At 35.8% G+C, this 15,882-nt stretch overlaps 2 protein-coding genes across 6 annotated transcripts in view; both read right to left on the reverse strand.

The window, feature by feature from the left end:
- The window catches only part of vps35l (VPS35 endosomal protein sorting factor like), a 322,653-nt gene that overhangs the window by 25,660 nt on the left and 281,111 nt on the right, over positions 1-15,882 (reverse strand). Inside the window, exons 1-3 of one of the 3 annotated variants that reach the window (XM_077205953.1) lie at positions 1,825-2,351; positions 1,274-1,373; positions 696-872 (exon numbers count right to left, since the gene is read on the reverse strand). In XM_077205953.1, the coding sequence (XP_077062068.1) occupies positions 696-872; positions 1,274-1,373; positions 1,825-1,841 (294 nt within the window). In that variant the 5' untranslated portion in view covers positions 1,842-2,351. Of the gene's footprint in view, positions 1-695; positions 873-1,273; positions 1,374-1,824; positions 2,352-15,882 lie in introns of those variants that run through there. The other 2 variants (XM_077205956.1, XM_077205954.1) reach the window with 2 other exon arrangements.
- raraa (retinoic acid receptor, alpha a) overlaps positions 6,168-15,882 on the reverse strand; it is a 241,090-nt gene continuing 231,375 nt past the window's right edge. For all 3 annotated transcript variants that reach the window (XM_077205970.1, XM_077205972.1, XM_077205971.1), the window contains 5 exons: positions 13,158-13,318; positions 10,597-10,773; positions 8,863-9,067; positions 7,441-7,599; positions 6,168-7,137 (listed from right to left, as the gene is read on the reverse strand). In XM_077205970.1, coding sequence (XP_077062085.1) covers positions 6,935-7,137; positions 7,441-7,599; positions 8,863-9,067; positions 10,597-10,773; positions 13,158-13,318 — 905 coding nt within the window. In that variant the 3' untranslated portion in view covers positions 6,168-6,934. The remainder of the gene's footprint in view (positions 7,138-7,440; positions 7,600-8,862; positions 9,068-10,596; positions 10,774-13,157; positions 13,319-15,882) is intronic.

The raw sequence follows: 15,882 nt of genomic DNA on the forward strand, positions 1-15,882 counted from the left end.
CAAGCCAGCTGCACTAACTTCTGGATTAACTGTGTGGAACCCAAACCGCTGGATCTCATCCTGCTCTAGAACCGAGTGCAGTGCTGAACTGATTAAAATTCAGTGATATTCAATAATACCATGGGATTCTTTGAAGTACCTTTGAAACGTTTATATAGTATCATTGAATTCCATGGTATGTATGTACTGTAAGTACTATGGTATTTCCATCTGATACTACCATTACACAGGTGCTTTTTTTATTGGGGTACTAGTGCACATTATGATTTTAAAGGATTAGTTCACCTCAAAATGAAAACTTCCTGATAATTTACTCACCCCAATGCCATCCAAGATGTTCATGTCTTTCTTTCTTCAGTGGAAAAGAAATTAAGTTTTTTGAGGAAAACATTTCAGGATTTTTCTCCACACAATGGACTTTAACGGTAACCAAATTGTTGAAGTTCAAATCAATGCATTTCAAAGGGCTTTAAAGTGCTTCAAAGGTCTCTGCACGATCCCAGCTGAGGAATAGTGTCTTATCTAGAAAAATCCTGAAATGTTTTCCCCAATTTTTTTCCACTGAAGAAAGAAAGACATGAACTTCTTGGATGGCATTGGGGTGAGTAAATTATCAGGAAATTTTCATTTTGAGGTGAACTAATCCTTTAATAATACGTATACTGGTGTGTGTGTATGTGGTTTGTGAATTTTACCCCAGCAGAGATGCTGTGTGGGAGAGTTGGGGTCTCAGATGCCGCAGCGAAGAGAGACAGTGGGTCGGTCCCATCCATTATAGAGCTGAGTGGATCCAGAGCCACAGAACTAGAGGAAGAAGATGTAGAGGAGGTGCTGCCTTTCCGGCCCCCACGCCGAGATTTAGAATCTGTCACCTGAAAAGAAGACAGTTATTTACCAAACTTATGACTGAAATAACTTGTTCATGAAGTTACTTTTGTCCAATGCATTTTAAAATTCACTTATTACACATTAAGCCTTCTTAGAGCAACCAGAGGTTTGGTGTTTTGGTCAAGAATACACTGAAGCATTATTATTATTACACAGACATTAGTTAATTGCTTGTGTATGAACAGATAGACACTCAGACAGGTAACATAATAGAAATTGAAGGAATATATGGAATTATTTACACGATATAAAAAAGGTTCTAAAGTGATCAACATACTCAAACCCTATTTACTTGAGGAGGACTAAACCTGTAATAATAAGTGAACAGTATTATTTTATATCAAATAAAACATTTAATGAGTATTTATGAGAACTTTGGATGTACCGTGATGGCTTTGAGTGGATGATAGTCACTGAACTCCACTGCTGAACCCACCAAATGACACCCCTGCCATTCACTCTCATATCTACGGGCCCGAGAGTGCCTGTGCAAAACACACATAAAGCTGTCATATTGATAATCATATTGATGCTAGATATGACTGAAGTACAATAGATTGTGCAAAAGGTAGCCTACATGTGTTTCTGGACATCACCATAATAGCATTATTAATGTGTTTGATTGATGAGCATGATGATCAAAACGTGGTATTATCATGGTAAAAATACAACACCACAATATTCTTTGCAATTACTTTAAGTACTCATTTATGTGTAATCACTCAGTATCAAAATTACATGGTATCAGAGTATGATACCATCACTGTGCTGTCATAACACTAACGTTACACCTCCCTCTAGTCTACAACAATGTTTAATCGCTAGTACAGATTTATTACAAAGTGCATATTCTTCATTATTCCTCTATTCATTAACATTTCGTCGCGTTAGAGTTTGATAGCGTCAAAAACGTTTTAAAATGTCAACATTTCTTACCACTGAACTGAAGCCATGTTAAAGCAGTGTCATGTGATGCCGAAGTGTTCGAGATAAGAGTATTCTGTCATAATAAAAGTCACCACGTACTCAAAAGTTATTTATCTGTATGAGTCAAGCTGATGTATTTCGCAGTAAAAAGGTAAATTTCAACTAATAATAATAATTTCATAATAATAATAAGAAGAAGAAGAACATACAGCACACATACATCACACGTCTACTTGTGTGCATGTTTTCATCTGAAAGATATTTTAGAGCATTTTCTCATCTGCAGAATGTCTCTAAAATGTTTCCTGACAGATGTTAAATAAACGCTTAGGAAATTTCTTTAAAATGTTAATTATTTTCTAAGTAAATCTGCTTTCATTAAATCAAAATTGACTATTCTTGTAGTGCCGTATTTATCCATGCACATCATTATTTTATTCATTCATGTGTCCTCGTAATCTTTAATCAGAATAACTTTCTCTTATCTTCTCTTCTCTTCTCTTCTCTTCTCTTCTCTTCTCTTCTCTTCTCTTCTCTTCTCTAATGACGTGTTAACTGGCATCAGGGTGGGACAACCTGTCACTCACATATCATTACAACAATAGCAAACCACAACCGACTACAACAACCCAATGATCCAATAAATTTCCAATTGACAAAATCAGAGCCCCGCGGGGCCGCGGCTCCCGCCCTATATTTTTCCTTCTTTGAGAAGCGGATTCACTTCGATACACGTCACAATATGGAAGAAAATACTATCGCAACCTCTGTTTCATGCCAACTTTGACTTTATTTGGAAAGCATTTATTGTTTACAAGCATCTTTTAACAGATATATTGGAGATGTAATTTACTGTACGTGTGCTCAGGTTTAACCTCAAGCATCCTTCCTAAGATATCTCATGCCTGAAGGTCTATCCGCTTAAGTCTTTAAAAAAAATTATAATTTAAGGCAGAAACAATGAGCTCATTGAATTTAAGTAATGAATAATGGTGGTTAAATAAATAATTAGGATATAGGCCTATATAAAATTTTAAATAGGTGCATGTTGTTTCGGAATTTTTTACAAGTCCTTACAAGACTTGATTGAAAAGTAAATTTCTATGTGGAACAATCAACAAATCCACAGCCTGTCTAGTGAAGCAAAAAGCTTTAAGATTTGTATGTTAGCTTTGAAGCGTAGGATATGGGTGCTTTCAAAACATGCTCAAAGCTTTGTAACTTTTGCGAATCATTTGCTTCGAACCAGTGAAATCGGAGCACATATCAAACTGCAAAAGACTCATGATTTCAGCAAACAAGGCTTCATTACGTCTTGATGTCTTGAAACATTTAGAAATATATCAAAATGTCAATGGTTAATTACTAGGGGCCATCTCTGTGAACCCATGAACCAGTGTCTATATTTGTTTCTGATCTCAGATAAATTTGATAAAATATGACATATTATAAAGAGACTAAGTATTTAATATTTAATTAGATAATTTGTTAATTTCATTTAATAGATTGTACCTTCAATAAAACATTTGCAATGGGTTTGTAAACGGTGATTTTATATGTTTGAGCTGCATACTGTTCTGACCAGCAGGCGTCAGCAGCGTGTGGATTTTCAAGCATTTTGAAACAGTGAATATCATTTTAGGAAGCAAATGGTTCAATTGATAGAAAATTTCGAAAAGCTTTGTTTCTCTAATCACTAAAGCTAACATCTATATGTTAGTGTACACTTAAATTTGACTAACTTGTAGTAGATACTGACACTTACAGTAACATTTATAGTCACAGACCAAAAATAGTAAGGGTACTCATGAGGGGCTTTCACACTGGAGGAACGTTTTAATTTTCATAGTACCCACTTTTTGATTTAGATAGCGGCTTCCCAAGGACCAGGTTAGCAAAGTATAAAAAAGAGCTGGTCAGAAGAACTGTGTTTGATCAATGTATCTGCATAAAAATCAAACAGGGCGCATAGAATGAAGTCTGTCTTCGTCCAAGTCGATAGAGAGGTTTGACAGGGTGGGCAGCTCAAACGAAAGCGCACTAAACACTCCTGACACGACCTTAGGGGTAAGTAACAAAGGTTAGTTGTTGTGGGAAGAAGACGGCGGGAACTGGCGAACGTTCAGCGGTGGTTTTATAAGACAGCATCCTTAGATCCAAAGATTCTAGTGGCTTAAACAAAGGTTCACACAAAGGCTCCGAAGCGACAATCAGGTCCCGTGACGGCACCACTGATTTTGTATTGGGCCTAAGAAGCTGAGCCCCTTTGAGGAATCAAATGGCAAGAAGGTGTGCCCTCACTTGCCGAAATGGACTTTCAACGTGGAATAAAAGCGACCTTCCTCCAACAATTCCTGCAAAAAAGTCAGTATCCCCGCAATTGGGCACTGATGCAGGGATAAAGACCTTCGCCTGCACCAAGCTCCAAATATGCGCTAGTTCAACGCATAAAGCCCCCTTGTCGATGGTGTCCTTTCACTCTGTATTGTGACCATGACATTGATTGGGAGCCCCGCTGCTAGATTCTTCCTCTCAGTGGGTAGGCCCATAGGAACCACAACTCCGGCTGAGGGACAGCAGGTCCCTGCATAGGGAAAGACACCATGGTATCCCTGACTGCAATGTTGTGATGTTTGCTGGTCAGCGAACACATGATACGCACATGAGGGCGGACCCTTCTTTCCCGACTCGCCAATTGTTTAGGCAGTCTGTGTGTAGGCCCGGGTTCCCAAGCACTGGGCTTATGAATGTGGTGTTATGGTTTTCTAGTACCACGGCGAAAAGCAGAAGAATGAGAGAAACTGTGCATGCGACCGTATTTGTAGGCAGGTAGGCCCCCACGACAGCATGCGTCATTGGCCTTTCAGGTGTGAATAAATGGCTGCATCCGAAAACTTAGCCAACTGACTTCTTGCCTCGCTGCCCTGTCAGGCAATATCTTAGCAGGTAGCGTTTATGCATGAAGATACCTCACAAAACTGATTTCAGACAGACTTCTGAGGCAGCATAAAGATTTAATGATCGATAACAAAGCAGAGAGTGGTGACAACCAATTGAATATTTAATTACTACAATACTAACTTCTCACAAGAAATGTCATCAAAATTGGGAAAAGTTGGTCAAAATGAACACTTTATACACTTATTGACCACCAACCTAAAATTTTAGACGCCATCTTTATTGTTTTTCCTCAACAGGGAATGGAACACACAGGATTGTGGGATATCAAAGGCAGCGAAGGATCCATCTATGCTTCCTTCAAAAATCATTCGGATGAAGTTATTTCAGGAGACAACATGTGGCACGATCATTGGATTTGGACGTATCTTGTTACCTTCCCACCTTCGTATCCTGCCTGCGGAGGCAGCTTTTGTCAATTTTCGGACTTAGACAGTTGTCTTCAGCAAATGGCGCGATATCCCATAGTCGAGTGAACCGACTGAATGGGATTGCCTTTTGGGGAGACTAAATCAGCTCCTAAAGAGAAGGGTCAAACCCAGCACAATATTAGAAACTGTCAGTAATTTAAGAAGGCATTCGCCATTTTTAAAATGCAGTGTAAACCCACAGTTTATAGTCTATATATTTACTCCAAGAACATGGAACGATAGATAGACTGACGTGGAAGTCCAGGCACTTCTCAACCTTTACACAAAAAAGGAAATCCAACAACAATCCAAGTTTAAAGGGAACAAGTTAAACACGATTATGTATTTCTGCTCAGCTAGCGATATTTGATATCAACCACAAGGCAAATGCTATAACACTTTTTCGTATACCATTTCCTTTTTTTGTATTAGAGTTATAATAACGTAATAGATAGAAATGTTAAACAGATCATAAACTAATGAAGATGGAGAACGGGAAGTGTTGAGTGCTCAGGCTCTCGCCTGCAAATTCAACCAGGAAAATGCCCCTAGTGAAATATTTATTTCTCGGGGGACTGCCCTGGTGGCTAGTTCCTATAACTGAGGTCCTATAACTAACCGGTGCAAAAGTCCCTATGGTTGTGTACTACTTTTTGTCCAATGAAATGCTCTCTAGAATGAAGGCCCCAATATACTTCAAGCGAAGTTGAAAATTTAAAGAACGAACTGGTGTGGCATAAATTCAAACAGACTCTGGCCAAAAGTGTTTTTTTAGTCATCGCAAACTTTTTGGAAAACTTTAACATTATATACATTTTTTGACATGTAAATCTTTTTAGGTTCATTTGTTTACTCAGTTCGACAAGGCCAGACACAAGAAAAAGAGTAGGCTATACTACTGCACAACTTTTTTACAGTAGAACTCATGTTTACCCCTAAGTGAAGAACGAAGAACAACTTTGCAGAGAACTTTGAAAAATCTCATTGATGCAAGAACCTTTTCGGTAATTTATTTCTGAAATATTAAGCAAAACACAGTGTAATAAAATATGGTATGAAATGAATCCTTGAGGTATTTGCTAGTAGCTTAAAGACAAGAGCAAGAAGAACACATTACACAAATTGTTTGTTGCGACCATTTTTATATCTTCTGTGCACAATTTTGTGAGTGAAAATTAATAATCTTTTCAATGTTTTTTTTTTCTCCATGAAAAACATCATCATCATCAGTCTGAAATAAAACAATTCACTCTTTGCCCTTTCATAGGCATAAAGAGGAAAAAGTGAGGAAATACATTTGCATCTTTACATCAAGTCCATGTTTCATTCAGTTCTCAATCACAATCATTCCATGTCTTCTCTCTATATATTTATATATTTTTCTTTCTTAGTTTGTCTCTGGTCATTGAAAACAGAAGTCCCAGGCCATAAGAATCGGAAACAGAAGAAAAGGTCCTTTAATTCCTTCTATACGTTTGTCCATTCATACTTGCACTTTTTTGTCTTCACCCTCCAGTGGTCTTCCTCCCTTCATCCAAAAGGAAATCGAGGAGGTATACAATCACAGTCTGATCTGAGGAAAGAAAACAACAAAATTCCGGCGACACACCTTTGAATCCCCCTTTTAGTCTCTGAGGAACACGGGCAGAGGGGCGGCAATATGAGCGCGTGCTTTTGAACTTTTCTGCTGTCGTGTGGCGGAGGGCACACAGTAGTCGATAAGTGTCTGACGATGACCGCAATGATGGTTGTCATGGCGACTGCGTAGGTGGGCTGCTCTGGGCGGAGCTTGGAGAAAGGGAGGGGCTACAACTGCCTGGAGGGGCGCCGGCGGCCCGTGAACTGACCCCGCCTGAGGAACTCTCCAAACCCTCAGAGTTCTCCAACATCTCCTGAATTAGAGGAGGCATGGAGCCAGGAATCTCCATCTTCAGGGTGATCACACGCTCTGCCCCTGAGACAGATGAAAAATGTATTTAGTTTTCAAGTAGTCACACATGTATTTTTCTTATAGTCTGGGACAGGGGTAGGCAAGTTCGGTCCTAGGGAGCCGCTGTCCTGCAGAGTTTGGCTCCAACACTGAAAAATACCTCACCTGCCTATAGTCTTAATCCTGAAGACATTTATTAGCTTGTTCAGGTGTGTTTGATTAGGGTTGGAACTAAACTCTGCAGGACAGCGGCTCTCTAGGACCGAACTTGCCTACCCCTGGTCTAGGAGAACAAAAAGAGTAGAATTATGCGAGAATTTGACTAACCCTTGGCACTGATGCTCCTCAGGTCGGTAATCTTCATCAGCATCTTAGGAAACATGTGAGGTTTGTGCGGCCTCCTGTTCCTCACGTAGATCTTCAGTGCTTCCAGAAGCGGTTCCTGCAGAACATCCACCTTATCGGCTTCTTCCAGGTCTTGCCGATCTGCACAAACCATTCATATTCAGCTCACAGACTTGTGGTATGAGAGCTTATATCATAAATTCAGCAAATATTGGAGATGGTGAATCTCATGAAACCTGTGAAAAATGTTCAGGGCTGCGTTTCCCAAAAGCATCGAAATCCGAAGTAGATCACAGAATAATTGATACCAATGGTTTCTAAGATCAACTTAGCTTACGAGGCTTTTTGGAAACGCAGCCCAGGTCACTGTCATCGCAATATCAGAAGAAAAAAAATTTCTAAAGCCGTTTGATTATTTGCATAACATTATCTATATAGCACTCAATAGCATTTTCTCCAACAAAGATGAAAAAAAAATATATCAAAACAACAACAAAAAAACCTAGAAAATATTAATATTAAAGAATATACATTATATTATACCTTTATGCTGTTACATTATTGAAATAGCAAAATATCTATAAAATTGTTTTAGTATGTATTTTACAGCCTTTTATTATTATAATTTTAAGAGAAACATATTTTACTGTAAACATAAATGTAATAATTTTACATTTAATATTTTAAAATATTATGTAAAAATATATATTGTATACTACTGTTATATATTATTTAAAGTATTTATATTCTCTTAGTGTTATTGTAAAGCCTTTAATTATGATGATTTTAGTGTAAAATATTCTTTACTTTAAATAAATGTATTTAAATGGAACGAATTTTCTTAACGCAAAATACCATTTCGGTAACAATTTATTTAATGCGTTATGCATTATAAATGTATTCATAATGTATTTTTCATGAACGATTGTAACCAAATTTGCAGATTCTTTGTTACATCTAAAATTGGTTGTTTGTAATGTGTTTTAATGCATTATACTTTCTAAAGGTGAGTTCAATTAATAGATTATTATTGGAACGTATAATGACTGTGGTTACAAATATCCATGAGACCATGCAATGTATTATAAGGTGCATTACAAGGCATAATTAATGCATTAAACATACTTTTATAATGCCTTATATATTAAGTTTCTAGTTAAATATGACCTGGACATGTTTACATGATTTCTTTTTGCATACACAGTATTTCTCTGAACAACATGACTGCAATACCACCATCACACACTGCGTGGCACTAGAGGTCCATGTATCAAAAGACACTAGGTATATGGATGTATATACACTAGGAATAGCCGATGTATATATATATATATATATATATATATATATATATATATATATATAAATGATCATTACTGGGTGTGTGTGTGTGTGTGTGTGTACCTCCACACAGCAGACATATAGCACTGAGCAGTCCCGTCTCGGCGTCATCCATCTCTAGCGGTATTAGCTGACTGGCGAAGGCGAACACCAGGTCTGTTAGCGGACCGAAGCCAGCGTTGTGCATCTGCGTTCGGTTCAGTGTTAACCCATCAGAGAAAGTCATGGTGTCTTGCTCAGGCGTGTAGCGGGTACAGATCCTTAAAATCTAAAAGCAGTGAAACAGAGAGGAGACGTGTTGGAGTTAACTCTGCATATTAAACTGGGATGAGAGAAATTCTACAGTAGTGGATAGTGGAGAAAGTTCATTGATCAACCTTTGTGGAAAAAGTAGTGCACTTTAGCATACATTTTAAAAAAGGGTACTTATTATGGACATAAAGCAGATACTTTAAGATTTAAGATTCAGTTTAAACTGAATGTAATGTTTTCAGACACTTAATTGCATGTTATTTACAATAAGGCACTACCAGAACAATAAAGTATTATAGTTAAATTTTATATGAAATGCAGTTAGTTGAACTTTAGAGTTCTTTTTGACCACCTAAGTAGGAGTTAAGTACATCTTTATATGTAATTTCAGATATATTTCTATTGTCTTTGAAGGTTAAAGTGTACTGCCGAATGTACTGAATGTGTCTTTCTATTTAAACTTGTATGCCACATATTTAAATATATTTTTATTACACATTTGTAATGATGAAGTTGAATTTGAATGAATACATTTAAAATATATTAACTTTATAATATAAAAATAACACACTAAGGTTGAAATTATAATCAAGTACCTTATAGCTTTATATCAATATACTTTATTTAGTATGTTTGTCAACATCAAAATAAGTGTACTTTTTTAAAGCATGACACAAGATTATTAAAACAATAATATGAACTTTAAAGTAAAACTTTTGATAGATTAAGTGTGTAAAAGTTTGTTAATAAGCAGTCAAGTAATCATACTTTTTTAAGTACATTTAAGTGCCTTTTATTTTGATAATATTATATTATCGGCGAGCAGTGTTTGTTAAGTTACTCTACAAAAGTAATTAATTCTATCTTCAACAGTGTAATTCAATTACTGTACTAGATAATCTCTGTAAAAAGTATTGCATAACTTACTTACTCCTTCTTAAATCCTATATCAACCTCGACCAGTTGGACAATATAAGAATAGATATAAAACTGCTATTTTAATACTTTCAAATAAATAATATAACGATGCCTTTATTATTCTTGAACTGACCAAAGTATTTAAAAGGAGAAGGTTACATCAAAATGCAATGTCTAATGTTAAAATGTATGTTTTTAAGATTAAATCCACTATTGTTTTATATAGAATTTTTCTATAGTCTAATACAGTATTGCAATTACATCAGAAGTAACTAATTAAATAACAGAAAAATTAAGAATAATCACTTCCTTTATTTCTTAATTATCACTTACTTTATATTTCAAGGGAAAATAACAAAATTGCAGGAAATAATAACTTAGTAATGCATTACATGCAAGTACAGTATTTTAAAGATTTGAACATTTAAGAATATTAAAATTTAAAAGTGAACTGCAAGTGTGCATTCAATACAATAAAGCACACTTCTTTTTGCTTGTGGGCTTCGATCCTACAACCTTCAATGACTCAAATGTGCCCCATAGTCTATATTCAGGCTTCAGCGGTGTCATATCCCGCAGTAACTTCCGCACCACTGCTGGCTTTGTGAATTTTGGACTCGTTCTCACCAGTATGTCGAGGCAAGCAGCCTTCAGCAGTGTGATCTGGTCTGCGATGGTGAGGGTGGTGAATCCCGGCAGCTGTTTGGCGAACTCCACCGTCTTTATGATGCACTTTGTGGAGAGCTCGCTGAACTTATCCCACAGATCCACGTCCAGTGCCACGCGCCGCTCTGAGCTGTTACTCTATACACAGACAAGGACAAAATTCAGGTGGACTAGAGTGCTATGGTAAATGTTTAATAGCAGCATCAATAATGGCTGAAAGTCTGGCACGTGAAATCTGGCCATTAGCTTTGGTGAAGTCTGCTTGTAAACACAGGAGCAGAATCAGCACAGAGTTCTGGGAGTTATTGACAAACTGAGACGCATATATGTAGTTACAGCATTGGTTCATCAGTCATTGTCAACTCAGTAGTTAAAAAAACAACACAAAGTCAAAACGATGAGGTCTTATCCTCACAGATGAATAATTTTATCGGTTTGTGAAGTAGTCAAACAGCCACAGTATATGTAATCCAATGATTTTACTAGGGTTATATTTATCATGCTTTTAATTACATCCAAGGCATTTCTTAGGATATTGCTTATTTATATTAATCAAAAGAACCATATTTTCAACTAGAGCTGCAAGATTGATCATTAAAAGATCTCAATTTCGATGCGTCTAATAAACCTTTGTTAAGTACCTACAATCACAGCAAACGTTCAAATCTGTGTTGGCACTGCCACTGACCCAGACATGTATAGGTATGAAACAGCCACACAGTATCAATATTTCTGTTACAATAATTCACATGATCACAGACGTACTGGGATACAAGTTTATAGTTCGGGTATAAACACCGATGGCTAAGGCAGCAATCAAAATTGTGTAAATCAACTAATGAAAGTAACTTAAAGCTTCATATAAAGATTGTATCCATTACATCGTTACACCAGTAGGTGGCGATAAGTTAAGAAAATGTATTTGTCATTGAATCGTTCATTCAAGAGGTTTGTTCAAAATGAAATCCAGTGATGAAAAAAGTTAAGTCTTTATGAGTGATAATTCATTAAATATTTAGTAACTATATAAAATAGAAAGTAACTGCAGCAATTAACATTTTGTCAGAATTACATTGGTAAATTACATGTGGTTTCACTTTATTTTGATGGTCCCTTTAACATAATTCTGTTGTCTATAAGAAACATTGCACCTACATGTCTACTAACTCTCATTAGAGTATTAGTAGAGTATTAGTAGACTGGTAGGGTTAGGGTTAGAATAAGTTTACATGTAGTTGCAAAGTTACTTATTATAGTCAGTAGAATGTCTGTTGGAGGACTATCACAATAAAGAGTTAGAAGATATTAAGCAGACACTCCACTAATACTCTAATGAGAGTTAGTTGACATGTAGTTGCAAAGTTACTTATAGTTAACAGAATGTTCAAAAGGGACCATCAAAATAAAGTGTTACCTTACATGTTATTTTGTTTAGTTGTCTATTCAGAATACAGGGAGAATTGTGATCTCTATTTAAAACAAAAAAAATGGTATTCTCAATTTCTCCAGAATCGTGCAGCTTTAATTTCAACTAAAGAACGTTGTTTTGGTTAAAGGTCTACAATGTAAAAAGTTGAATACAGTAAAAATCTAGTTTAAAATACTACATGAAGTCGGCGCCAATAGCCTTGTGGGCAGCATGTGAAATACAACGCCGTTGTGCTTCAGGCGAGCCAAGGTCGAGTCCCAGTCGCAGACCTTTCCCGATCCCATCCCCCACCTCGCTTACTGTCCAATCTATCCCACTCTATTCCTATCACAATAAAGGCAAAAAGTGCCAAATAAATAAATAAATAAATACTAAATGAAGTCAAAAGAAAAAAAAAAAAAAGTTAACTGGCATGTGATGAGCAAAGAACAAAAATGAAGGAAAAACTATTTTTTCATTTCTTATTATAATAATAAAAATGTATTGTAAAATAATAATAATAATAATAATAATAATATAAATAATGTCTTGGCTTTCAAAAATAAAACAATAAAACTTTTATTTTGGCGGAACCAGCATGATAGACCTTTAATAAATTACAAGCCAACGGGAACCAAAACTGTTTGGATATCAACATTCTTCAAAAAAAATGTATGTTCCGCAGAAGAAAAATTTTTTGGGGGGTGAGGGTGAGTGAATTATGACATAATTTTTATTTCTGGGTGGAATTTCTCTTCTCTACTCTATCCATTCTGAAAACCCTCTCTTTTGCTCACAACAGATTTACAAACAATTCTCGTAACAAAATTGGGAATATGTTTTGGAGTGCGTTGCGTGAGTCGGAAACGATGGAAATCAATGCAAATGCGGAAAAATCACATCCCTGATTGATACTGCATTTAAACATTTTCAATTACACAGACCAATATAGCATATTTTACCAAAACATGTAAATTAATATAAAATGCCACAGTGAACTTTTTTTGAGTGATGATGTGGGAATATATCACATTAAAGAAGTTAAATGGGTTGCAAAATCATCACAAATCCTAGTGAACATTCAGTATATCAGGCCAACCTCACACACTCTTACCGTGGTGTATTTGCCGAGTTGACACAGCGAGGGGAAGGTCTCTTTGTGGGCTTTCCTGACTCTGTCAATCATCTGTTCTGTGTCTGGGCTCAGCGTGTAGCTCTCTGTGCATTCTTGCTTTTTATCTTCTTTCTTCTTCTTATTTCTGTCGTTCCTTACCGCTGCACAGACAGAAAGACAACAAAGATCAGTGCTGAATGTAAAGATTCCTGAATGGCTTGGCCAAGTGAAAATCCACCAAGCTGTCATAAAATGAATAAAAGTTCTAATTGTATGAGCTGCTTTTGAAGCTGTTGTAATATAGCTAATATATGCACAGCTGTTACAACTCAATAGTTGAATTCTGTAGTCAAGCAGCACCCCTAAACAACCTACAGTTAGACTAATTAACTATAAAAGGGAATCAAATTGATTCTATTTTTTAATGCATGTTCATATTGTGCATGATTCATCAGTGCACATTTTCACCAAAATAAATAAAATCAATAAATAAAGTCTGTCTTCCTCTTTCTACTTCTTCTTCATAGTAATAATGATAATAAAACTAAAATACAGCATGCAGTAATATGTTATACAAAATGTTAATTTCTTACAAAATACAATCTACTTGCAGAGTAGATGACATTTAAAGATGTAGATCACAATGTACTAATAAGAATTAGTAACCTAATATCTAAAATATAAGAATAATCATTAAACAAGTTAAATAGCATATTTAAATGAATATAACTAATTTCTAACTAAATAGAATATTTATAATTATTTCATCAAATTATAATAACTTCGTAATGATAATATAATAATAATAATTATTATTATGAAGAACTTATTAGCAGTTGATAGGATAATTAAAATAATACAAATATTTTAATTATTATATTTTAATTATTCTTTACAACTTTTTAAAATTAAATCTCTCTTTGTAATTGTTGTTATTAATATTATTATATAATTATTTATTTAACATTGGTGTATTTTATAATAATAAAAACATGAAATCTTTTTTCATAATTAGATAAGACTGTCATTTCAAAAGCAAATCAAGTGGGCCAAAGAGAACATGCATTTAATATGCATTATTATTATTAAAATATTAGCATTTGATGAAAAAAATAATGTTATTTAAATTGTTCTATTTAACTTTTTAATAGGTAGTATTATTATGATTGTATTATTATTTATTGAACATTGATATCTTTTACAATATTAAAAACATTCAATCCAATTTTAACAAATTCCATCATCAAGTTTGGTATCACAGTGAGATATGTGGCCATGTCATTTCAGAATGTAAGGAAGTGGGCAGAAGAGAAAAGATCTCAAGAAGACAGAAAGGAAAGAATGAGGGATGAAATGGCCGAGACAAAGAGAGAAAACCTGCATGAGTAGCAGTGAAAAGGCCGTTTGAGATGCAGTGAGCAGCAGTAATGGAGTGAGATGAGACAGACAGACAGACAGAGGAAATGTGTTGGAGCCAACACATCACATCTGTGAAGACAAACCATGAGGGGAGGAAAGGTGACGAAAAAAAGTGTTAAGGAGAAAAAATAGGACAAGAATCAGAAATGCCATCACACCCCCTCCATCAGTACCATCTCAAACACTTTCTCTCACTCTCTCTCTCTCTCTCTCTCTCTCTCTCTCTCTCTCTCACTCTCTCTCACTCTCTCTCTCTGCGGGGTGTGTGTTTGTAGTTTGATGAATAGAGCAGGTGGATGAAGTCGTACATAATGCTGATAGATCACCACAGGTTTCATTAGACCCAGAGCTAATCTAATCTCATTATATGACACACACACACACACTGTAATGCCATGGCATTATTTTCTCTCCAATCTCTGCTAGCGCTCGGACCCTCGCTGCATCCCTCTCTCAGGCCTCTGGAGATGCGGAATTAATTCCTAAATAAAAGTGGGCTATCTTAACGTGCCTACATTAGCCCCAATGACAGATTGGCACAGCGATCATAAGCCGCAAAACACAATTTAATGAAGTCATTAAAGAACTATTAGCCTGGCTGCGCCATCACTCACACACAAGCATTACTTAGAGACCTGCAGAGAGAAAGAGAGAGAGAGAGATCGGGAAACAGGTCTTTCTCCAGCAGTATGATGAGAATTTTGTGTGTGTCTGGAAAGGTGATTTTTACACACTGGAATATCTGACGATATGGCCAGAAATATGCTGACGAACAGAAACATGGCCAGAAACGTGATCCAAGCAAGTACGCAAACACCAGCTGCACAGTTCTGTTATATATACTTAGCATACATTCATGCGTCACTCTGGCGGTAACAAACACATGGGGCCAATAGAGATGTATGGCTATTAAAACTGATGTAAGTACCTTGAGTTGCATTATGAACTGTGCTTTGACACATTTCAGACTAAAACAATGTATGAAATTGAACTTGAGTGGCCACGTTCAAGCACTTGCATAGTCTTTAGGGCCTGTGTATTGGGATAAAATCACCGCTGGAAAAAATAAACATGCAAATACATGGCTGATAGGGGTGGAAATATCAGTTCTGAGAACTAATTAATTAGGATTCTTTGCTAAATGATACACTGTAAAAAATGATCGTGGTTTCAGTACTATATGTGGTGAATAACTGTGATAGATCTAACCGTCCATTAATGTAATTTTACAGTAAAATACCATTAAATTTACAGTTTTTTGAAGTGAAAAAGAACAAGTTATTGTAATTTACAGTGGAAAAATGTA

Source organism: Siphateles boraxobius, unplaced genomic scaffold (assembly GCF_051911475.1).
Source record: "Siphateles boraxobius isolate OS27281-9 unplaced genomic scaffold, OSU_SipBor_1 55, whole genome shotgun sequence".
Lineage (NCBI taxonomy): Eukaryota > Metazoa > Chordata > Actinopteri > Cypriniformes > Leuciscidae > Siphateles > Siphateles boraxobius.